Genomic DNA, 26,253 nt, shown 5'->3' with positions numbered 1-26,253 from the left:
ATTTGTGAGGGAGTTGTTTGCACTGCTTTCACATGATCCAGGTAAATAGGCGATAGTTTCGGATCAAATCATTATTTCCAGTTTTCTCAATTCTCCATCCAAATAAGGTTAAAAAAATATTTTTTGTTGTATTTATTGCTGCTCATGCTGAAAGAATGTGAACATGTTGCCAGCTAACAGTTTATATTGGGTTGACTTCATACTTCATTGACATATTTGATTAGTAGAGCATGTTCTTGGTGTACCTTAACTTTTTTTCCCCTCTATCTTTTTTCTCCCCAGTGCTCTGTGACTAGCCAGGGTATCAGCCCCTGCTCTACACTGACCAGCAGCACGGCATCTCCCAGCACTGACAGCCCATGTTCCACTCTCAACAGCACGACTAGCCGCCCCCCTCTCAGCTGCTCCAGCCCCTGCGGGACCATCACAAGCCCCAGCTCCACACTTGAGAGTAAAGACAGTGGGATCATAGGTTAGAAATAACCAACTCTTTCATGGTACCCACTACCCAAATAGTAACTTGTATGGTGCAGGAAAACTGATCTAGTAGTATCCGTGTCCTTACTTAAAGGTACCCTGTAAAAAAAAAAGTCTAGAGCAATGTTTTTCCAAGCAAGTCCTTATTTTGTTTGTTTTGTGGTGGACACAATACACATTCTTGCCACAGGTTTTATGCTATTGGCTGCGGTAATGTGCAGATTGGAGTACTGCAACAATGGGCCAAAGCTAGCATACATACATGGATGGAAACAATATAGGATTTAAAATATCTTATTAAAAATCAGCTTTGCAAATGTTTTATGAGGAAGCAATGCATCCAACACCTTTGTCGGGTCTCAAAGACACACACACACACACACACACACACACACACACACACAATGCATTTGTAAGTGACACTGAATGCAAACATAACTTCTTTGTTGACAAGAAAATGCCACAGGGCACATTAAGCTATCAGCTTAGAGCTAGCCACATGCAGGCCAATGGTGGAAATGTTTACTGTTGTACTGCATTTGTATTCAAGGCAATTTCTTTTTCTTTATCTTCATTCATATTGGAACCCACATAACATAAAGCATTATAGAAAGTTTGTCAAATAATCAGCTTTAAACTGACTTCACTGCTGTTTAAAACCACCTGTGGTGCCTTTGCCAAAATAGTCAGTAACAACGCTAGGAATGCCAGTGATGAGCCAAGTCTGCTGCAGATTCAGTGGGAAACCAGGCACAATGAATCAATAGCTTAGTTAGAAGCGTGAATAGCCCACCTCAGAGTAATGACAACAAAAATGGCAGCTTACCAGTGGCTACATCAGTTGCTGGGTTTGATAAAAACATTGGTAACGACAAAAGCTCTGCTGACCTCTCAATAATATTTTCTTTCTTTTTGGCATTTATCCTACACAATACAACTGTCAGCACAGAGTTCTCTGCATACACTTACTATATTATTATCAACTATTACAGTTTTTCCCACAAAGCTCTTGTATCTCTAATTTGGAATCTGAGAATGTTATCTCATGTGTACTTTGTGATATAGACCAAAAAGTCTCACAATCATTAATTTTGTTAACCCCAGTGGATTTTTTTGTGGCACTGAATAGCATTTGTGTCAGTCTGTCAGATTCTATTCAACCTCTACCATGTGTCAGTTATCGAGTTGTTGTAGAGCTGTTCTAGTATGAGAGAGCATTGAGGTGGCAGTTTGCCACAGTTTGACATTATATTGTATGTCTAGTAATAACCCTGTAAGACATCTGGGGATTTACACAAGCTGACAGGAATACGACATAGTCTATTGATATATTAATCCGTCTGCTGTTTCTACTCACAAACCTTCCGGTGGCTTTACATGTTAGAAATTCATTCAAAAAAATGGCTTTTGAATATTTGTAGTGGGAATTCAATAGCAAATTGTAACTGCATGATCCTGCAGTTATCCTTGGTTGAACTTAAATAATTTCTGAAGGCACTGATAGATTTTGAGGCTAAAACTTAATATCCTTGTAACTAGGATATCACACATGTTATGCCTATTTAGGTAACTGATTGACATGATTGTTCTGCAGAGGAAAGCAATGCATTCCAAAGCCAGATATGGTATAACAATTTGGATTACCAATGCTGCAGAGAGTGATTACCATGAGTCAGTCATTCTGTCCCCCCCGAGCAATATCATAGCTAGCTGCTAAATAATTTATGGAAGCTGTGACATAGTATCTTTTAGCATGGAGCGTTGACATGCTGCCACCCAGGATGAGACATACAGTCATGTCACATGTGTTGTGGTCTCACATGTGATCTCATTGTAAAGATACTTTATTTGTGTCAAATAAAAATTTACTTTGTGAGAGATGACACAATGTGTTGTTGGTCTGCAACATCCCATCCACATGTTTTGATAAGAATGTGCAGGCATGGAAGAGAACAAAGCTATGTTGTGTCCACAAGTCAGATTCCAGCTGGTGATTAATGTTCCATGTTCCAGTTTGACTCTGACTCTGATTTCAAAAGCACATTAATTTGGCTTTGTACTGCGTTTAAAGGTCTTTGGTGGAATTGGGGAGATTTTGCAATGTCTTCTTAACATTTACAAAATAGCTTCCAGAGGAGTTTCTGTGATAGGTGCCTACAGAAGGACCTATAACAGCCCTTTAGCAATGACCACAACCAACTCTTCATATAGTAAAATGACACGCTTACCATATGTTTGAATAAATAAATAATAATGTGTTCTTTGCCAGGAGCTATAGTTAAACAATTTAGCAATCACTGTAACCTCTTCTACACCGTGATGACTGCTAATGCCATGCTCAGAGCAGGGCCAGATGTGACTCTGCTGTCATGAATGACTTCATATCTGTACAGGTAAACAGCACAGTAGTCACAAGGTCCAGGATGTGTTATAGTAATATTATCGAGGATGCAACGTGCTGCGGCATTATGATATCCAGATTAGGGGTGTGTTATGCAAACGCAGCCAGCTGGCCAGTCAGTTCCTGTCCTCCGATTGTACTGATGTTTCTGTATCCAGCTGCAGCCTGTGTAGCTTTGGCCCTCCACTCATCTTTTAGGATCGTATTAGATGGCTGGGTTGGCCTTAGGGAGGATTAAAGGATTTTTTTGTCATGTTAGCAAAACACCTGTCTGAAGTTAAAAATATTGAAGGCGGTTTTCAACACTTGTTCTTCACTCTACTCTTACATTTTTTTTTATATTTTGTGAGTGTGAATCTTGTGTCATAGTACAGCATCCAGTTGCTGTTTAAGCTGTCTTATATAGGACCCTTCAACTGATGACCTGTGAAAAGAACAAAAGACTTTGCTCAGGAAATTAATTCTACAAGTCCATGCTATCATGTCATTCTGGTTTTCATTAGTGCAAGCAGACTTTAATGCTCCTGTCTCTGTCCTGGTGGTGAACAGTGTTGGCAATGAGGAAAAGCAGGGAGTTATTCAAAGTTGAAAGTTATATTACTGCTCAGTATCTCATTAGAGATGAAGACAGATAAATATTCATGACACAGAAAAAGCATCTTACCTCCCTCACTTGCTCTAATTCCCTCTCTGTTCTTATCTCCCCCCAGCCACCATCACTAGTTCTTCGGAGAATGATGACCGCAGTGGCTCTAGTCTGGAGTGGAGTAAGGATGGCAGCCTGAGAGGCAGTGGGCGCCATGGCCTGGCACAGAGTGTGCGGGCTGACACCTGCTCTCCCGTGGCCGAAGAAGACTCCAACAGTGCCACAGCAACGCCAGCCGACACCCCATCCAGGACAGACCAGCAGCAGTCCAACACATCAGCAGGGGCACCACAGCCTCCAAGTCACTCACCTGAGGGACTCATTCCATACCCATCACAGACATCTTCTTCCCTCATGATGCCAAGGCCAAACTCTGTAGCAGGTAAGTTTGTTTTGTTTTAGCTCTTGACATCTGGATGTCTCCTGTGCAGAGGAGGGAAAGGAATGGATCCGTGTATTTCCGCAGTGACTGTGTGCGTTCATTTAGCATTACATGAAACATTTTACTTACGTTTTCTTCTTGCAGCCTAGTAACCTTTGTTATGCTGACAACATGTAAAACTGTGACTGTAATGGGTTGTCTCAGTCCATTGCATTGCCAGTCAGTTCAAGATTGTGATGCTATGATATGACCTGTGATTGAGGTGACAAGTGTGGTGTCATTTCTAGTCCAAGCAAGTGAGACACAGGCAGGAAAAAGCTTTGTGTAGATATATAGAGGGATTGAGACGATGAGTTTTTCAGAATCCAGGTTGCACTTTTCGACAAGGAGTATCATGGCAGAAGTTTGGGATTAGGCAGCTGTTGTATGCTGTGCCTTGGTCCTGCCATGTCAGACCTAAGCACAAACCACTGTTCTGCATTCCTACCCTGGAACCTCCCTGTTATGGCTCAGCTCGCCATATCCACACAGCTGTCACAGTTGTTGATATCCCCCTGCAGCCCCTTCCCCCGCCCCCTCTCTTTCCCCCCTTTTCATGATCTCCCCAACACTGCCTCCCTCTGTTTTTGCTGTTGCTGCTTTTGACCTTGGCCCTGTTGTAGTAACTCACACAGCCATACGTTTTACATCTTCCTTTAAAACTAAAGTCCAGCGAGTTGAGAAGTTGATGCAAAGACCAAAATAAATGGTTGAACTAGTGTTTGAGAACTATCATTTTCAGCTGTTTTATACCCTAAGGATTCACTAAGGACAGTTGTTGGATTTTAATGTGTAAGTAAACTGTGAAATCACCAGCAATGTCATCTGCAGCTCTACTTACAATCACATGCTGTTCATCATGCCCAGGGGAATATGCTGCACAGACAGCTGACTAGACACTAGAAATAACAGCAATATAAACGTAAAGGACATGAGTTAAATGTTTGCTTGTTATAGCAGTTGCAGACTGGAGCGTGAGTAGAGTGTAAATAGTACATCGGATGAAAAAAACACTGAAGATTGTACGGAAGTGAGAGTAACAGTTTGTAGTGCAGATGAACTTTGTCACACCGCAGACAGACAATTTCATCGATGAAATTACAAAGGCACGGGCAGGCTGTGAAGACCTGGAGAAAGATGCATAAAACATAAGTGGACTCAGGTCAGACCAGTGGCTAAGACAGATAGTAATCAAATTAAAAAAATAAAATAAAATAATATAAATAAATAAATAAAAGAATCCAGACAGAGATCAGGCAGAGTAGTATATCACTCAACACACACATGAATATTTGTTTTTAGCTAGGAGATGATGTATTTTGTTCATATTTTGTTGCTTAGGAATAGGACAGGGTATAGAGAGTGTTTGCTGCCAGTGTGTTCAAGATCAAATGCTTTAATTCTCCTGCAAAATATATCAATATCTTTTGGTTTGACCTTGATGAAATACAGTTACTACCAGTATTCACTTGTGTTTTTTTTTCTTTGATGACATGTAGCTCAGACCTGTATTTAGTTTGAATGCACTTATTTTGAATCATCTTGGACGAAAGCATGTGCCAAATAAATGTAAGTAATGTGAAGGTACACTGCTTTTGCATAACACTTTGATAAGTGTTTTTACAGCCCACAGTTGAATCTGTGCCAACATTGTAAAGTGGTTCATGGTGTTGTGCTGTTCAGTGGCAATTCTATTGTTTCACGAGCCCATACCCTTTTACATCTCGTCATTATTTTGCCGCTGACATTACCCTTAACGACACAGACACACATTGGCTTATAAAGCTAACAGACCAGGAAGTATTGTACTGTTTTTGTGTGTTTGTTTGCGTGTGAGCGCCAGTGTGCTCGTCTCCCTTTGTGCTCTAAGAGTTTATTGGCTGATGTCATAGTTATGCAGTGTTGACATCTATGGTCCTGCAGAATTCACACCTCAGATTTTACGCTGTGTGGCAAAGCCTTGAGAGAGGACACCAAGGACATGGTGACACATCTTAATTTATGGCCCAAACCAATCTATGTTGTTGTCACGGTGTGCAAGGGATAGTGCTTCTTTTCAGTTGGTGCTCATAGAAATTGAATTAAATAAAAGATAATGATTCTAAAGAAGCAAATACTGAAGCAGGAAGGAGCTAAATCGATGAGATACCATTGTACAAAACAAAGAAAATGGTCCATTTACTCCTTGTACCATAACCTCTGTGACTTTTTTTCTTCCCATTGTCTGATTCTGTAGGCCAGCACATTGGATAAAAAGGTGTCTGCTGTGACTATCTACACTTTACCTCATTGATAGACATTAAGTTAGGACAAGGAGCATGCAAAACATCAGATAACAGTAGATAAATGATCCCCTCCACTCCATAAAAGAAGCTGGGGGTTGAAAACTGTATTTTTATTTTATTCTATACTCTCAGATTTTCATTCAGTAAACTTTTATTACATACTCTTGGGATGAGAGTCCTCGATGTCTAAGACCAAAGCACTGCTTGAAAACCGTGGATTGCCCCCTTTGGGTTGGGAGCGACTTCTGCTCCAAATGAGGTCAAGTATCTCAGGGACTTGTTGACAAGTGAGAGTTTAAGATGGAGGATAAGTTCCACAGGCGGATTTGCGTGGAGTGGGCAGTGATGCAGACCTTGTACCTTGTACTAGACCTTGTTACACTGAAGAGGGAACTAGGTATGAAGGCAGAGCTCTCTCTTTTACAGTTGATCTACATTCCAGGCGACACCTATGGGCATTAGCATAGTAGCAACCGAAAAAGTGAGATCTTGGATACAAACAACCAGGATTTCTGGGTGCACCCTTAAGCCCCTGACACACCAACCCGATGGCTGACCGTTGGCAGAAAAGGCAGTCGGACTGATCAGTCTGCTCCTCGAGGTCCAAAAAGTGCCTCGGAACACACCAAAGCGACGCCGTCTTGAGCGTACGTTCTCCGCTTGTTCAAAATACGATCTCTTATTTTACGAAAATAGTTCACTGAAACGTGTTTCTGAAAACATTTTAAGCGAGAAATAGGCCATGCAGTTGCTGAATCTGTCTTCATTTCAGATCGACAAAGGTCAGTATAAAAGATTTTCGTCAGATTTTGAGAGGCGTTCGTCACTCATCCCGCTCATTATTTCCGGGTTAGCACTCCAACAATCTGATTGGTGAGTCCGACTGCCCGCCCTCCGACCCAAGTCAGGTCGGCCAAAATGAAGGCCGACGGCCCCTCCGACGGACGACAGCACGGAACACACCGAACAGACTCGAGTCACCGACCTCGCCAGACTGTCTGACGGCCGATTATCGTGTTGGTGTGTCAGGGGCTTTAGGCACAGTGTGAGGAGCTTGGACATCTGAAAGGAACTCTTAGTAGCTGTTCCTCGAAGCTAAAAATATCCAGTTAAGGTTGTTCAGCCATCTCTGAAGGGGTCAACGAGATTTTCAACCATGTGAAGACTCTGAAGTGGACTTGGAACATGCTAGAGGGTTTACATATCCTACCTGGTCTGGGAACACATCAGGACCCCCAGGAAGAACTGTAGTTTGTTGGCTATGAAGAACCATTTTTTTGCCAGGTTGATGCCTTGACCCTGTTATGTGTTAAGGATGGATGGATATAAAGTGTATATAATATTTACCACACCTTGTGGTCAACAGTTTTCCTAGAGAGCTATTTTCTACAGAAGGTAGACAATAATGAAACCTTACAGCTTCGTTGTTACATGATTTGGCAACCCACGCCCAGGAGGCTCCTAGAATACAGCAAAATATAAAATGTACTTGCAGTATTATTTCACCCATCTAAATGAAACACTGTGCTGTTCTTGTATTGATTGACTAAGCATTGGGATAGCCAGACAACTACAACAGACAAACACATGCAGTTGGTGAGAGTTGCAGCACAAAGACCAAATTTTCTTCGAGGCAAAGTGGATTTTGTCCAGCTGTCTCATGCCAGTCAACGGGTGTATAGCTGTGCCTCTAGAATGTTAACTATGCATGTAGAAGGAATGTCTGCGTATTGCCGAGAAGTGTCATTTGCACTGCCTTGGTGAACACACACACTCATACTGTGGCAAGCTTGTCCCTGGGCTGCTGTGGGAATTCAAGCAGCACTGTGAGGAGCCTGCATGTGCTGTGGCAAGTTGCACAAATGTTGGCTCGCACCACCTGTCACCGCCAACAGAGCTGAATTCAAATGCCTCTTTAGGAGCAGTTTGTAATTGCATCATTAGTTGGTATTCTAAGGAACTACTGTATCTTGGCCACTCTTCTTGTAAGGCAGCATTAAAAAGCTGTCAACGGCCACACAGACATTTATCATCCATTTAATGTAATAATGTGCCCTGTTTTAAAACTAATAGCTGGCCACATGTAAGGGCTATGTGGGATACATAGATGGCCTAAGAAATGTGGTTGGCTATTTTTCCTGGGCTTTGTGTTTTTAGAAAACCTATATGGGAGGGGGAATAAAGGTTTTCTCGCAGCAAACAATCTCTAAGCATTTAACCTCCCTTGATAATGCAGTCCTCTTTCTACAGTCCAGTATTAAAAGCCTACTGAGACAGCTCTCAATAAACTTTCTTGACAATCATTCAGTTTGATACACTATCTAATTCATTAATTAATATCTGATTCAAGACCAATTCTTATTTCTTTTCAATATAGTGCAGTTTTATATTTTTCAATTCTATAACTACCATTCAAAATTGTATAACCATCAAATAAATGTGCAATAATTCAAGTCAGACTAAGTGAAACATTTGCAACAGAATAACTGTAACTGTAATAGAGAAGAGAGTATGTTTAAACAGAGCTACTGTAAAGACTGAATATCTTTATGGTTGACAATATTTTACTTTATGTGTCTCGCACTCTTTACCACTCTTCCTCTACATTATACTTAGGTAATAACAATTATATTTGTTATGTCATTTGTGTTAAGCTTTTTACAAATGAATACAGAGTCAAAGGGAACTTGAGTTGTGGCCACTGGAACTCCATAGTTTTTAAATCTTAGCTTGAGCTGCTTGTGGCCAGGTTGCTCAGACTCAAAGATTGAGTTAGGGTCACTGTGGGTCAGGAATGGTGCTACAGTGCATCTGTGGTGTTTTGCTATTCGACAGAGCTTGGTGGTTGTAGCCATGTTGAGGTACAGTACAGTGTTTCTATTCCAAAGTCCTTTGCTTTTCTGGCTCATGCTCTGTGATAATAGAGCCAAGATCCTTCGTTAGACTGTGTCTTGACCTAAGTCATGGACTGTTGACAAGCAACTTCATGGATATGGTGTTCCTCTATCAAAACCTTGGAAAACAGTGACAAGGTAAGGTTTGAGTACAGCTCACATCTGTGTTTTATTAGAAAGAGTGAAGTCATCGCCACCTGGTCAATGTGAACACAATTAAAAAATCATGTCTGTCAGTACTGCAACATGAAGGTTATGGCTTTTTAAATTCAATATGTTGTAGTCTCTCTGTGGTACTGGAGCAGGAAGGCATGACGTAACTGTTTTATATGCTATGCTGTAAGCTCATGTCTTCTCTGGTAGATTTCGAGACAATATTGTCCTGCAACTTTTGGACCGCGTCATCCTGTTTTTTGATGTCTTCAGGTAACCATGGAATTCTCATCCACCTCTAGCTTTGTGTAAACATTGATCTGTTCAGATAACCCATTCATATCTTCCAGCTTTCTAAAAAGGTCACAGTGACATCTTTTAAAATGTCCACTTTCAGAGAATTGTTGGTGCCTCTATGTCACAGCAGGAGCAAAATAAAAACCGTTGCAGAGATCAATCTGCTTCAGTTTTGAAAAGCCATTTAAAATGTTGCTCACTGGCACTCCATTGACAGATCAGAAGTTGCAAAATGCCTCATCTCAAAGAGACAATGTGTTAGCTAACTGTTCTATGCCACCACAGAACCATCTGGCTATGTTTGATTGACATCACCCCACTATTGAGAATAATGTAATAGCTGTTCAAGAACTATTTAACTGTTCTGACAGCATGGATATCTTAATGTCCAAGGTATCTTTTCTTCCTGGCTATAGCTCTTGGCACAGAGCTTTTTCAGTGAGGTATGGATTGGCTTGTGTTTCAAGTTGAACATGCTATTCCTGTGTAGAAAATCAATTTTAGAGCAACTCTCTCTATTCTGCTTTTAAATTTGTACAATGCAGTTTATAGTTATTTTTTATAAATATATGCTTTTAGCCACACTGACTGCCTGACTATTCGTCTGACTTCAGGTCTGTTGGCTGGTACACCACTTTGGTCAAAACTGATCTTAATAACTGTTCGATGGAATGCCATGAAAGTTTGTACAGAAATTCAAAACATGTTTCCCTCAGGATGAATTGTAAGGGTTGTCTGTTAACTTTTATTGTAACGCCGAGATTAGATCACAATTTCAATTTGTCCAGTAGTTTGGTTTATGACCAAATACTTGAAAGATATTGCCATTCCTATAACCTCAGCTACACTTTGGTGTTAGTGCTAATTAGAAAATGTTAGCATGCTGACATGCTAATCTAAGAGGATGAACTTAGTAAACATTATACCTTCTAAACAGAGTTTGGTCTAGACCTACTCTAGCTGTAAAGTGTCTCGAGATAACTCTTGTTATGATTTGATACTATAAATAAAATTGAATTGAATTGAATTAAACACCACCATGTTAGTATTGCTCAGCATTTCTCAGGGCAATAAAGAAAGTCTCCTGTACATGTTTCAGTGGGAAAGCAGTTTCATAATCAAAGCACACATTTTAAATATTATTTTTTCACGAACATGGACCATTGCAGATAGAGAAATTGGAAAGTGTCCATGGTAACAAGCCAAATTTGCGTACAGGCCACTTAAAATTCCACTTTGCACGTAGTCAAGCAATTCTGACCTAACAGGTCAGAGAAGGACTGGAGCTAGAGGTGATGTTAAAGTATTCAGTAGACAATTCACCACCGCATCCTGAAACACAGTTATCATTAATAGGGATGGGTGGGTGATAATTAAGTTTTTTTTTTTTTTTTTGTTAACTGTTTGCCTCTCTATATCATAATAAATTTCTTATATCAAAATTCAATCAAATCAATCAAAATGAATACCTGTTAGCTGTAATTTTGTGTGAATATTATAACAAATTGATATCACGATTATGCTGAGATAATTATCACAGTAATAATTCATCCCTGTCGCCTCCACTCTTATTATAGGGAATCAAACGTCTTTGCCTTGCATTTTAGACAGAATTCGCAGAACTTTCAGCCTTACTCTAAAAACTTTCACTCTTATTCATACAATGACACACAATGAACTCCTGCAACTTGAAAAAGCAAAAAGATGGTTATGGTGATGGGAATACTGATTTTATCCATTGGTAAAGAGGAAAGTGGAGTCAAGTCAGGGTAAGAAGGGGGGCAGTGGTTGGAGCATAGGAGCTCTTCTCTGTTCTGTCATGGGAAACAAAAAACTGAAGGTTTCAAAGGGCAGACCTGCCTCAGGAAAAGAGTCTTCATCAGAATACAGTCTGACATATTTGTACAGCTTCAAAGTCACTACAAGCACAGGCTTCAAGGTATCATATGTATGTTTTATCAATGAGTAAAGATGTGCAAGAATAGGAAAGAATCTGGAGACTGAGGGTAGAAAAAGAGCAGGATTTGAGGGATATGAAGGCTTTCTGTGGGAATTGTTGGCCTTGAAAAGGAAAAATGGTTATTGTGCAGGATGCATTAACACAGACAGGAATGAAGGGAGTGTGTGCATTTAAACTACTTAAACTGAGTATTACCTTCAGTCTTAGTTTATTGTGGGCCTTTACGTTTTCCACTTCAGAAATCTTAAAGAAATCAGATGAGGGGAAAAAAAAGAGAGACTTGTGGTCCTCATGTCAGTATTGGGCTTTAATGGTGATTTTGCTGCATAGAGTTGATTTTCTGTCCATCTCCTATCTCTCCTCCTCTGTTCACACATCTCCCTTGCTGCCCTGTAGTGCCATATTCTTTCATGTAGTTATTTGTAATTCCAGTGCTTTTTCTACCTCTTCTTTACGTGCATGGACAGAGGTGTATGCATGTAGGGAGCGTGACACTCTTCTGGAAAAAGTTGCATTTATTTAGCAAGTGCCTAATGCTGCAGATGCTGTGACTGGCTGAGTGCTATAGAGGGGGTGGCAAGCCCTCTGCTCCGCAGCTGAATGCTGCCAGTGTGCCCGCATAGGAGCACTGGGGCAGAGGAATCACTTTTGTGCCCTCAGTGAGCTCATCCACTCGGAGCACTCTTTAGAGATTTAGGTGAGGGTCTGCACCCTGCCTACTGGTCTGTATGCCTGCCCAAGTATACTGCCCAGGGCTTTCAGAATTCGCACTGTCCCTTCCTGGCTCTGCTGTTCAGTTTAGTTTTAGAATCACAAGTATTAGTGCTGTATTGCTCTGCAATCACTGACTTCAGACTATGTGTTTGCCTTTCTTGATTTCTTTACTTTACTTTTTTTTTGTTTTTTTTTAGATATTTTTTTGGGCATTTTAGGCCTTTATTTATATAGGACAGCTGAAGACATGAAAGGGGAGGGAGAGGGGAAATGATGTGCAGAAAAGGGCCGCAGGGCGGAGTCTGCGGCCGCTGCGTCAAGGAGTAAACCTCTATGGGCGCCTGCTCTACCAGGTGAGCTACCCAGACGCCCGATTTCTTTACTTTTAATTATAAGTTTAACTTTGTCCATTATAGTTAATTGTGAAAGCACCATTGTTTCCAGCCTAAGCTAACCTATGCTCGTAAAACAATGGAAAACAGCTACTGAAGGCATACCTAGCTCTTAACATTAATGGTATTGGTCTCCTCTCCCTGCGTGTTGCATTTAACGTGAGAATGAGACCTATGCTTGCCTGGATGAGTGTATACTTTCCTACCTTGTTGGTTGTGCTGTGTTAAACTGACTCACCCAGCCACTTTTTCAATTCGAGAGCCGGGCCTGCTTGCTTTGGTGACCACGCCGTCTTGAGCGACCTCTGCATAATCTTTCAGAGTCTTTGTCTTCAATAGTGTTCTCCGTGTGGAAGCATGTGGTTTGCATCCGTCAGCCTGCCGCGTGCTGCTCCTTTCTGAATCAACCTGCTGAATGAATCTCATCTCACACATCTCAAGAGCCTGGAGGGATAGCTCAGGGCTTGTGCCCTTTTCTCTCCATAATGACGTCAGAAGGCAGCCGGCAAGGTGGGAGGAGCCAAAGGACTCGTGAGGTTCCTCGCGCACCTCCAACGGCTGGGTTAAATCTGATCAACAACACCACACCCCCTCATGTGACATGTCAGTGTGACCATGTCAACTAGCTAACCATGCCCACTTCTCTAAAGACATTTGACTGATATAACAACCATCCCCTGCAAAAAAAAGTAACCAAGAGGGTCGTCTTTTATTCCAGTCAAAGTTGTATTTATGACAGCTTCCTCAGTTACTCTTCCGTCAGCAGACGGTTTTAATTAGTGGAACATTCCAGGGAGTAAGTTAGTGACTAACTGAGGGGAGAGAGGGAGTGAAAAGAAGATTTGAGTGTTTGTGACAGTCTCTCCCAGCTGAGGCTGATAAAGTAGAAAGCAGAGGCTTTGATTCTGCTCTTCAAGAGGGCCAAGAGAGCACGGATCACCATGGTGATAGCATTGTTGAACAGTGAACAGCAATTGCAAGAGAGACCTTGATGCACTGTGCACATCTTTATTATGTTTACAGCCCATGTCTCATAACAGGAAGTTCAATTGCTTTGTTATCACTGGCTTATCAAGTAGTTAATCTGCTGAGTTTAGTTTCAGCGAAGGACCTTCTTCTCTTGGCAGTTGAAAACCTTTCCTGCTTTGAGACTCCTGCTAAAAACAACAAAATGTGGATAGAGCGTGACTTTAAACATCCAAATTTTATTCTGGATCTATTATATTTTAAGGTGTTAAATGATTAACCTGTATTATAATTTATTTTCTCCAAAATGAGTATAACATTAACAGTAATTTGGATAGTGTTCTCTAATGCTTCATGTTATTATATACAATCTATTATTCTCTCTATTTTTAAGAAACGTAAGGGTAATCGGCTCTCTTTGTACGCACCAGCGGGGGTGTTTGTGGGGACCGACCTCTCACTGCTATAATATTGTATGTCACTGTCAGCTCAAATCAAAGACAAAGGGAGCATTGCTGTCTTGACTTAGGGATACTGTTATTCTTTCTGTTTCTTTATACTGGTACCTGCACACACGGCCTCAAGGAAACTGCAAATGTCAGAGCGCACTGGCTCGCCTCTTCTTCCCTCATCTTCTTTGAGAAATGCCAAATGTGCCACAACATTTTTCTCTTGTGCGTGTTTCTGTCTTAGTCTTCATAGTCAGTGTGACAAATGCACTCAAGATGCACCAGGGTGTCTGCTTCACTTTCTCTTTATTTCTGTCTCTGTCTACAGCGACCAGTTCCACAAAGCTGGAAGACCTGAGCTTTCTTGATGAACAGCGGAACACCCCCCTGCGGACATCTATTCGCCTACCATGGCATAATACAGGAGGAAGGCCACCTCAGGACTCTAAAGGTGACTGCGCTATTCATTATTGCTGTAGATACACATGAAGCAAGCTAATGAATTTACTAGCCAATTTCCTTATTTTGTGATAATGACAATTTATACATTTATGTTTCACTTTTGTCAGTTGTAGTGCCAAAGTTAGTGTTTTCATCGTTTTGGCTCTACTCCAGTGCACTAGATTTCAAATGAAACAGTCCCAGTGCCTGTGAGGATAAAGTGCTCTGTTTCAGGTTTCAGGTTTAATGGTGTCTTCATATCCATATAAGGTAGTGTTGGAAAGAGTGTAGGAATTTTAGGTTTTTATGCTGTTAAGAGGTACTGTATGTATAAAAAGTGCTACAATTCATGCACAGTTCACCTGAGGTAGATGTAAACACCCTCACACCCAAATTAAAGATAAATGTCACCACTTAAACCTCATAGTTGTCGTTTAATTTCAAATCCAGTGCGTTTAAGTGCAGAGCCTTAAAACTATCCTAATACTTAAAGTATGCAACGTAAACACTATTGCACTGATTTATATTAATGCTATACTATCAAAAAGCGTGTTTCCTGCTTTAGCTCTACAGATAAAATCATGGCCTTGGTTCACCAGCTTTTATCTTGGTTATATGTTTTGAAAACTCGGTCTCACTGAGAGAAATCCCACAGAGTGAATATTTTATGAGAAAATAAATAATTTAAGATAACATCATTAGATACTCAAACTATTTAACTCCATTTTGAAAACGTCCTCTTCCTTTTCTACACCTCCTTAAACATGACATTGACACAGAAGCATCGTGTCAGTGGATTCATTTGTATATCCCTGAAGAAACATCAGTACTGAGAAACAGTCCATGTCAGTTCAGACTTATATTATACAGTATTTGTTCTATACAGTATACCAGTATTTAGTTTTTCGTTATTGCCAAGGACCGCAGACAGTCGTATGCCACTTCATGTTACGGTCTATAAAATAGTATAAGTAATAGTTGTAAAAGCAGCATCAGCAGTCAGATTGGTAGTCGTGATACTAGTATTAGTAGAGGATCAGAGCTTTAATAGAGTTCCTCAGTGAACGTCCTCTATCAAGTCCACTTATATTAAGATTCCACTTAAATTAGCATTTATCCAAGCTAAAGCAGACCATGAACAAAAGACACAGTTTCAAGACTTTTTGATGAACGTGGCACAGTCTGGAAGAACAAAACTATTGAGATGATTCCTTAAAAACTGATATACAGTTGGTATATATATATATATATATATATATATATATATAATATATATAATATATATATATATATATATATATGGCGATGTACGCAGGTGTACGCAGGTTTGTCTGTAAAGGATAGAAGATGAATTTATTTATTTATTATTTATTTATTTATTATAATTTTCTGGGATTGATTAAAAACTGAACTAGAATGCAGCATCAGTTTGAAGTTGCCAGTATTATCTGAGGCTGCAGAAGAGCTTACAGATGAATGGGTGATGTGTGAACATGAAGACACTGTAGTATTACTGACAGAAAGTGGGATTAATTCCAATATCAAACTGAAACATTTTTTATGCCTTTGTCTAAAAAGAAGTCTCTCTGACACTGAGAAAAATAATCACACAATTGTAAGTCTAATGTGTGTTTCTTTCCTATCACTTTTTCTCAGCTCGTTTTGCTCCCTACAAACCCGTGGACATCATGCTCAAGCCCTTGCTGTTTGAGGTGCCCAGCATCACTACAGACTCTGTGTTCGTGGGCCGAGATTGGCTCTTTCAGGAGCTGGAAGATGTCCTGAAGGCCATTGAGTCCACAGAGAACCACGGCGTTGTCGTGGTGGGCAGCGTTGGTTATGGGAAGACAGCCATTATCTCACGGCTAGTAGCACTGAGCTGCCACGGAGGCCGAATGCGCCAGATCGCCTCCAACAGTCCCAGTGCCTCCCCAAAAAGTAAGCAATTTCAGTATTTGCCTTTCGATGTGAGCACTAAATTACCTGCAAGTTTTTATTTTATGTTATTTTCATTTTAATATAAGCTTGCAAGGTATGGAAGTGACGTGAGGATATAGCCATTGACAATATACACTCTACACCTAACTGCTACTACTACTACTACTACTACTTAACTACCGATTTCAAATATATGTCTTGACAACATAAAACCCAATTTTGCTAATGCATGAAATACAAAATAATACTTTTATTTAAATGTCATACTCATCTGTAAACACATAAGGCTATATTTAATTTAAATGTATGTGACAAAGTGTGTGTCTGTGTCTTTCAGGTGGTGGGGGACCAAGCACAGAACTTCCTCTCAGCCAGCCACCACAGCCCACTCCACCTGCCAGTGCAACCAACACACTGAGGACCAACAGCTGCCCGGGGACCCCCGAGATGCAGCGACGTAGGGAGGAGGCTGTCAAACGCTTGGCTGCAAAGGTACAACTTTAGCCAATACTGCACTTAGGCTTTCAGGAGAAATTACAGTGTCAATGAAAAAAACATTCTCTTATAAGTAAGTTTCACTAACCCTAACCATGATGATTCATCCCAAAAACAGACTATTTGTCAGTCAGCTTCATAAAAAAAAAAAAAAAAGGTCTAGGCACTAATCAATCATTATTAGAACAAATACACAGGTATCTGTTTTCTATTATTCTATATTAATTGATAAATTGCGTCCACGGTTTTGGACAGTATATATCTTCCCTTCTTGCAGTTCCCTCTGTCTGTTCTTGCCAGTGATACGATCCCTTATTACAAAGATGTTCATGGTGTGCAGATTTGCTTTTAGTATGTATGAGATGCACTGCAGAAACCTGATATGGTGTCAGCTCAGTTGATATTTGTTTATACGTGTTTGCATATGATTTATGGTTGTTTGATATTCAGCCTTTATATACAGTATATGGATGGTCTTCAGCAGTCCGCTGAGATTATGACAGACGGTGCCACCGTTGGTCTCTCAGAGACCTTTAATATCCCAGGCTTGTTTGATTTGAGAAGCAGTGAGCTTAGTTAAAGACTTGGCCATGAAAAGCAAGTTCAATATTAATGCCCGCAGCATCTCACTACTGCAGTGTGACTGTGAGGTGGTGGGAAGATAGAAAACTTTGGCTCAGGTCTTTAGTGTGACGTTTTAGCTCTCAGATGGAAAGCTTTTGCATTTTGTAGGGGGAGAATTACCACAGGGTCTCTCTGTGTGGCCATGGGAACACACAACAACAGTATAGTCAGAAGTTGTGTCCTAAATAACAAAGTCTGGTTCTGCTTCATCAATTTTGATCCCTTTTTTTTTTTAAATGTCTTTTATTGTTAGGATTGAAATGTTAAATCAGTGGAGTGCTCTTTTAGCCCTCAGGCCATCAGTGCACCCTAAATCCAATCAATTTAAAATCTACAAATGGTTTTATTGTTAACATTACGTAAGGAGTTATTAGGAGACCATGCCGCAAATGGACATCTACTAATTAGTATTAGTCCCCACCCTCCCACTCTATGTGAAAGTCTGCATACTTGGAATTTCTTTAGCCATCTAAGAACAGTTACATACTTTTAACCACTGACCTGAGTTAGATACAAATCACTTTAATCAGAGATTCAGTATTACTCGCAGGTAATATAAAACATACTTTTCATTTTGTTATAGTAGCAAGTGAACAGTTTAAGCATTTCTGGATTTTAGTCAGCAACACTGCCATCATTATTGTAGACCACTTGTCTGTGACACAGTTGGCAGCAAAGACACAGTTGGACCATATCTCTGCAATGGTTTCTCTGATTATGATAAAACATTTTCAATAGGCAGACAAGTCCTCACGGTACCTGTCTGAAATGTTCTCTATGGCTGTCTTTTGGTTTAATAATTGTTAGCTCCACATATTGGGATTCTGCTGTTAAAACTGCCATAGTGGTATAATTTTGTCGATCAGTTTCTAATCATCAAATCTTACATTTTTTGTATTCAGCATCCCGAAATAATTTCAGTGGCAGTAACTTCTCCACTGATCTTCTCTCCTGCACCTTTGGGGACTACTGACTACACCCTAACCACATGTGCGGTTTATAAAACAGCACCACTGCTGCTTACCATGCAATACCTGCACATGCAGTTCACAGTTGACTGTAACTCTCAGAATCATTTACTAACATTTGCATCCTGGTGTCCCTGTAACACTCTGTCTTGCCCTGTCATGATGCCTCCTTAGTAGTGAAATGGGGCATGAGATAACTACTGTACAGTTTGCCACTGCCTCTGGGAATGCTAAAGTTCATGCACCTGACAGCTGACCTTATACCACTCAGGCTCATTTAAATGTCTGAGAAACCCAAGCAATATCCCTTCAGCCAGTTATTGTGTAAAGTGTTTCCAACAGGCGCTCTCCCAGGGGCTCTGTTCCTGTGATGTGTGAATACTGATGCAACACTGAGCAGCTTCTGTCAAATTCTGTCAGTTCTTTTTAATCATTGATTTGAAAGTGGTCTCATAACAGGGGCACTGAGGCCATTACATTTTATGGTTTATCGCAAGTTTTATGTCTTACCCTTATGACAGAAGCACGTTCTTAGGCATTGTTTCTTAACAGTGAATTCAATGTTGTGCCAATACATGAAGTACTGCAGGTGCACTGCAGAATGTTGATTTGTTGCTTTTTATTGCTCATTGATGAGGCAGTAGTCTACATGAATTATACACAAACTATCACTGCAGCCTATTTGTCAGGCACCTATCTAATGTTATTGTATGTATGTGTGTACAGCATGTAACTTTAATTTGCTGTATGTACTGTATATTAATTTACTGCATGCCCCAAGAGAAACTTGTTCCACAGTCTCTATTTTCTCTGGAAAAGTAAACCACCATGTCACAGCCCTGTTTGCAACACAATACATTTTTTTTTTTTAAAGTTTAATTTAGTTCCTGTTCTCTCACGTTTGTTTCTTTTTATGATATGTAGAGCCAATTTATTCCCATGGAATTTAATAGCAGGGAGTCCTAGGATGATGTATTCTTTACCTCTAAAAACTTGTGATCATTTTCTTCCTTTGTTTGTGCGTTTAGATCCTGCTAAATACTTCCACATTAGCTTTGCAGAGGAACACATTACTTTGCCACTTTTGTAAAGAGCACACATCTGGAGACAACTCGTTGATATTGTAGTGATGGATAGGGATGACATGTGCCATAGACAAAGCTCCAGCCCTAGTTAAATCATAATTGCTTGTTTGAATCACATTCCCTTCTTTGATCACCGCCATCATGACGCTCTGGATTGGTGTAGAAAGTTTATGGTATCATTGCTCCTACCTAGTCTTGTTTCAGACCTCTAAATCACTGTCAACATCTTCCAGTCAGAGTGCTCATAGTGGATTTGTTAGTTCATGTGGTTTATATTTCCTTTCAGATGTCACTGTTGTATGGCTTAGAAGAAAGTAAGCTTTAGTCAGTGATTTTTCCAGAAGCTGGTCACTGCTGTTGATGGAGCATTAGGAAGCAGAGGAAATTTGGTCACCTGCTCCTCCTGCTGATCTCAGAAGTGTGTCAGCTCCTCCAGGTTGCACTGTAATTAGAACAGAGTCATACATCCCCAGGGCATCTCTCTTTCCTTCTTATCCCCCCCTTTCCCTCGCCCTCCTTCAAAATCAGACCTCCTTTAAACACTGCAGAAACCTGTTCCGGCTTAGAAGATCCTTCTTTTAGAGCTCCACCTGGGATCCACTGGCTCCTTTTTATAGTAGAGTTTATCTGAGGTGGTCAGCCTTTGCCCAGTTACTTCATCATCCATTTTAAAGTAATGTTCTCAACTTGGTTGAAGGAATATGTGGCTGTATGGAGGCTATGAATATAAGAGGGCATCAGACTCAAGACTGTACACAGAATTTGTTTTTTAGTCAACAAGGCAGTTGGCTTTTGCAAATGCAGTGAGGTTATTAAATGTTCTCAGCTTTGCATATTTTCATTGCTAAAGCCAAAACTAATTTACGGTCTTCATTTATTACTTTAACAGGTTTTTAATACTCACTAAGTCTAAAATGACCCTGGCTTTATTGTTTTCTTCCCCCTTCTCCTTGTGCTCCAGGTGGTGGCATATCACTACTGCCAGGCGGATAACACGTACACTTGCCTGGTACCCGAGTTTGTTCATAGTATCGCTGCCCTGCTGTGCAGAGCACACCAACTTAGTGCGTACCGGGAGCTGTTGCTGAAAGAGCCCCACCTCCAGAGCATGCTGAGTCTGCGCTCCTGTGTCCAGGACCCCATGGCCGCTTTCCGGAGGGGGGTCCTTGAGCCACTAGCCAACCTTCGTAAAGGTAAAACACCATTGTATCATATTTAATTATTTCATGTTTGTTGGCTCCTTCTGTTGTGACTCAGTTTGCTCGTTGACTGTTTTATTCTTTAAATGATGGATGTTACTCCATAGTACTCTAAGAAAACATTATTTAGATGGCACAGCACTTACCCTTGGCAGAAGTGCTGACAGGCATCCAAATCATTTTTGTGTATGTGACTACATTTTTTTTTAGATACCTGGGATAAACTGTACTTGTCTTTAAGGTTTCTAAATGACAACCAACACTAAGTTATAGTGTAAATTGCTTTGTAGGCCATCTGAAACCTCTGCTAGATTTTGCAAAAACCTGATTAGTGTTACAAAGGATAACTTTTTGATAAACCAACTAGAAATCTATAATAAGATCATAAGCAGGTTCATTTTGAACCCTGCTTGCCTCACATACTGTCTGCACTGTCCTCTTTTATCCCTTTCCAACTACTCCCTACCTGTTATGGATGTGTTGATACGTGTTTACATGTGTCCTTGAGCCCTGAACCCCAAATTGTTCCAAATGTTTGTGTATGGGATCCAATGTAAGTTGCTCTGGATGAAAGTCTCTGCCAGGTAACTGTAATGTGATGTAATGTAAAGAAAGTATTGCTTTCATTTGCTATGTCATTAAGAGACACTGCAGCTTGCAAACATTAAAGGAATGTACAAGAAGACTATTACAAGCTTATAAGTATACCAAAGAATCAGGGAAAGTTAATTTCCCCCTAAGAGTAACTCAAACAGCTGGCACTGAAAGTAACTGTTGTCTTTACAGAGCAAATTTGACTTAACATTCAATTAGAGAGTGAAGTAGGAGCAGTGGCTGTGTAGATGATGAAGCTAAGTAAAAGCCCCTACCACTCACTGTCACCGCACCTCAGAGAGAGAGGGTTTAGTTACTGCATTGAAACAATCAGGTGCCCTCCCTGCACACACGCTTTGGTGCAGTTTAGTTGAGCTAATACTTTTATGAGCTGTACCTCACTGCACATCATCTTACCTTTGGTTATTGTGTGTGTGTGTGTGTGTGTGTGTGTGTGTGTGTGTGTGTGTGTGTGTGTGTGTGTGTGTGTGTGTGTGTGTGTGTGTGTGTGTGTGTGTGTGTGTGTGTGTGTGTGTGTGTGTGTGTGTGTGTGTGTGTGTTTCCAGAGCGGAGGATTCCAGAGGAGGACCACATCATCTTGATAGACGGGCTGAACGAAGCGGAGTTCCATAAGCCTGACTACGGAGACACCATTGCCTCCTTCATCACGAAGATCATTGCCAAGTTCCCCTCCTGGCTTAAACTGGTGGTCACTGTCCGGGTCAATTTACTGGTAAGAAAGAAAAAAAACATTGTGTGGAGCTTGTCTTACGCAAAATATATTTTCTTGCAATATGACATATGTCTTGCATTTATTACAGACGGTTAGGTAATTTAAGAATTCTCTCAACACGATTGTAGGATGTAACAAAGCTCAAGTCCGATCTGCTGTCACCTCTTGATACTCTCGCTGACTGCCATCAAACCCTGCAGATTTTGACAAGTGTGAAAGTTGAACGGTTTGCCTGAGCTGCTCCTCTTGTCATACTCTACTCTCTACAGAGTCATTTTTTTCAAGCGTATCCAGGAACATTCAAGAATGAACTGAAGTATCAGTGACCCGGGAATCAGGACTGCATGACAAGGAAGGAGCAGTCACTTCAAGCTGACTAGCTTGGAGGGAAAGTGACACTAGGTCGATCAGTTACAGAGATGTGCTGGGCCTGTGCTGAACTGAGCTGAGGCTTTGACATGCCTGATGAGACCCACGACGGCTGATTTTCTTTGCTGGGATGAAGCACTGAGCCTGGGATAATAATGTGATAGCTGACATCCAGAGCTCAAGTTATTAATGCTCAGGCAGAAGCCAGGCCGAGATAGTGTCCATCAGTATGCAATGCACTACAAAGTTCAGCCCATTTGTTTTTATCCTGTGAGTCAGAATTAATATTCGGTTTATGTCAAAGTTCTCTGTATGTGCTTAATCAATCTATTGTAACGCTGATATTTTGTATTCAGCTCTTAAGTATTCACCTCTATTAATCCGTCAGGATCGATTGATGGTGTGGAATTTTCTTTCTGATGTCCCAGTTAACTGCACACAATGCTATTTGCTTAAAACATTTCTGTGAAAGTGAATGTAGTTGGGCTCTGATTGACACAGTGAAGCAGTTTTTAAATGGAAGCGATTTTTTTGTCGCAACATCTTAACTTGCGAATCAGTTTCACATGTCACTATGTCCGAGTAACTTCATTCAAATCATTTTACATGGCATCGGAAAAGCCACATAACACTCCGTCTTCAATGGAATCCATGAAGAAATACTACTCTGTTTGCAACCACAGTATCATATTTGTGCATAGAAGTGTCATGAAAGTGTCACAGTTTTGTTTTGCACTTGGAGCAAACAAATAGGATGTCACCAAGGAGGAAGGGTTCAGGATATTGGCCTTTGCTCGCTAGACTAATATCTGGCTTATCTGTGAGCTGTTGCTAGCACTTCACTCACCTTGGGGATTATAATCAGTGCGTTTCAGTGCATGTGTGGATACATGTGTTTGTGTGTGTGTGTGTGTGTGTGTGTGTTTGCTGTACGTTGTCGTGATGAGGAAGAGAGAAGTCTTATCTCACTGAGGCAATGTTTTTTTTAGCCTCAGACAGGCAGAGGATTGGAGGATTAAGGTGCATTGATTTCTCCAACCCCCAGGACATAGATTGAAATGTGAGCTCTGGGTCAGACCTCTGTTAGAAGTGTTCCTGTTGGCCCCCCATCATCCCATCCATCCCCTACCTCTTAATACTCACTTTCCCAGTCCTGTTTTTCCTCATAGCCACATTTCCAATAGTAACAAGTGTCTGCTTTGGCCTGATAGCTCAGCTTGTTTGCTCCCCTACTGCTCAAGACAGTCCTCTGATAGTAAACACTCACAAGCCATCATTCTTCTGTTTGTCTGGTGTGGTAATAAGGAATACAATTTATATTGCAGAGGTGAGAAAGAGAACGCTACTTATTGTTATTCGGATATTGAGATTGAATTGGTTCATTTTCTCATCAATATAGGATAATTTGCATTAAGCATGGAAATATGCAGTACCAGTCAAAGGTTTGGACACACTTTTTCATTCAAGTTAAAGACACCTTTGACTGGTACTGTAACTTATATGTTACTGACTGTATTTACCTTGTCTCTTCCATAGGAGATCACCAGCCTTCTGCCCTTCTCCAAGATCTCCCTAGATGACTTTTCCGACAACACAGAGATAAGCAACGACCTCAATGCATATATCCAGTACCGTATCAATGGCAGTAAGGATATCATGAACAATATTAGCCTGAATGGCAAGGCCGACCCTATCACAGTCGGCAAGCTCAGTAGCCACCTGATCTCCCGCAGCCAGGGTTCCTACCTGTATCTTAAGCTCACCCTGGATCTGTTTGAGAGAGGTCACCTGGTGATCAAGAGTGCCAGCTACAAAGTCGTGCCCGTCTCGCTGGCTGAGCTCTACCAGTTACAGTGCAACATGAAGTTCATGACCAATTCAGCCTTTGAGCGCTCACTGCCCATCCTCAATGTGGCGCTTGCCTCACTGCACCCCATGACTGACGAACAGCTGTTCCAGGCCATCAACGCCGGCTTCATCCAAGGGGAGCTGCAATGGGAGGACTTCCAACAACGCATGGAGTTGCTCTCATGCTTCCTCATCAAACGGCGGGACAAGACGCGCATGTTTTGCCACCCTTCATTCAGAGAGTGGCTTGTGTGGAGAGCTGATGGAGAGAGTACTGACTTCCTCTGTGACCCCAGGTCAGTCCTCTGCTTTTTTAGGCAAATGCAGTAACTCAGCAGCTTTCCTTTTGGGCTACTATTACATGACAAGTCTGTAGCATTACAAGTAGACCCTAAACAATCTGTAGGAAAGTACAAATTAAGCCATAGTAATAATTACATGGCAGTAGTCAAATTTATTAAATTTAGAAGGCTTTTTTATCAAAATATCCTTACAGTAATTTTGAGACTATGTCTTGGAACACTGCTTGAAATTCAGCCATTTGTGTACAAATACATGCACACCAGACAACACTCTCATGTTTGAGAAATAATCATGTTGTTTGTCCATGAAGTTTTTACTTGTGGTTCTGAATTAGTTATGAATATGTGAATCATGGCCAAAGTAGACTGACATGAAGGACTTTGTGTAAAGAGTAAGTAGAATGTTTATCAATTAGTGCAGCATAACAAATATCTGAGTTGGGGAAGAAATTTAGTTTGAGATGTTCCAGGTATTTATTATAATCATAACTTTCAACATAACTGTTTGTAGTACAGTCGCTAACGTACTGTATTTCAACTTTTTTAATTTTTAAGTAGCAATCACCAATTCACAAGGACACTACTGACATACAGAGATCCCTGCAGCAGACAGAACAGCTGAGTTCCCATTGAAAAGTCTAATCTAAAGCTAAAGCTAACAAGTAATATTGCTTCTTTAGTCCGGAGCTCTGGCTGTTGGTAGCAATACAGTGGGGTGCCACCCTAATTTAAAATAGCTGGATGTCTAAATTATATGGGATTATTTCATAAAAGTCATGTTATCAGTGTGTATTCCTACCAGTGTGTCCCTGTTACCTAAAAACATATATTAGAAATGGACCTTTGAATCAGTCAGGAAATAGACAAATATTATAAAACAAAAAAAGTTGAAAACTATGAATACTTTCTTTTTTTATTTGGTAAAAATGTTTGCCTAAACATTTTACATAATGTATGCAGTCATGTGCATCTACTTTGTATTCCACTTGAGTTTCCAGAGCCAGACTTCAGTCTGTAGAAAATGATCTTTGTTTTCTGCCATGCCCTGTGAGACAGGCTTATCTCCTTTAGTAGTGCTACCTTATTGTAATTCTGCTCGTCAGTATCACCTCTGCCCACACAGTGATGTCTCTAAATGGACCAGAGCTGAGCTTCATATTCTGGTCATTCACAGCCTTCCAACTCCGTCATTAAAAAACAAAGTCTCAGAAACTGGCACAGGGAATGCACACACAAGCTTGCTGCACTGCCTCTCTGTTTGTTGCGGGGCACGAATAGGGAGAATTCTAACCAGATCAAAGTGATCTGCAGTCATGCATGTCCTTTTAATGAAGTTTTGCATTAATTAACGGCAGAGTGTCTGAGTGAAGAAGGAAAGGAGAACCCAGGGGTTTTACACTCTTTCCCACTCTTCAGTGGGGCATTTTCTGCATTTACATCGAACTCACAAAAGGACAGAACAAAATAGTTCTCCATGACAATGCCAAGGTGCTCTCCATGACCAAAATGAGTAGTTTCATTTTAAGTGAGGCAAAAGAACACAAAATGCATCAGATTTACATATAGGAAAAAATACCATCCAAAGTTTATCCTGAAGCAGAA

General features: G+C 40.7%; 1 protein-coding gene across 6 annotated transcripts in view; it reads left to right on the top strand.

Annotated features, from left to right (window-relative positions):
* Positions 1 to 26,253, top strand: part of tanc1b (tetratricopeptide repeat, ankyrin repeat and coiled-coil containing 1b) — a 107,379-nt gene that overhangs the window by 62,557 nt on the left and 18,569 nt on the right. For all 6 annotated transcript variants that reach the window (XM_031298707.2, XM_031298690.2, XM_031298699.2 and 3 more), the window contains 8 exons: positions 283 to 472; positions 3,589 to 3,906; positions 14,384 to 14,506; positions 16,153 to 16,434; positions 16,772 to 16,926; positions 20,568 to 20,799; positions 21,966 to 22,132; positions 24,038 to 24,645. In XM_031298707.2, the coding sequence (XP_031154567.1) occupies positions 283 to 472; positions 3,589 to 3,906; positions 14,384 to 14,506; positions 16,153 to 16,434; positions 16,772 to 16,926; positions 20,568 to 20,799; positions 21,966 to 22,132; positions 24,038 to 24,645 (2,075 nt within the window). The remainder of the gene's footprint in view (positions 1 to 282; positions 473 to 3,588; positions 3,907 to 14,383; positions 14,507 to 16,152; positions 16,435 to 16,771; positions 16,927 to 20,567; positions 20,800 to 21,965; positions 22,133 to 24,037; positions 24,646 to 26,253) is intronic.

Source organism: Sander lucioperca, chromosome 8 (genome assembly GCF_008315115.2).
Source record: "Sander lucioperca isolate FBNREF2018 chromosome 8, SLUC_FBN_1.2, whole genome shotgun sequence".
Taxonomy (NCBI): domain Eukaryota; kingdom Metazoa; phylum Chordata; class Actinopteri; order Perciformes; family Percidae; genus Sander; species Sander lucioperca.
This window is presented reverse-complemented; position numbering and strand designations above follow the sequence as displayed.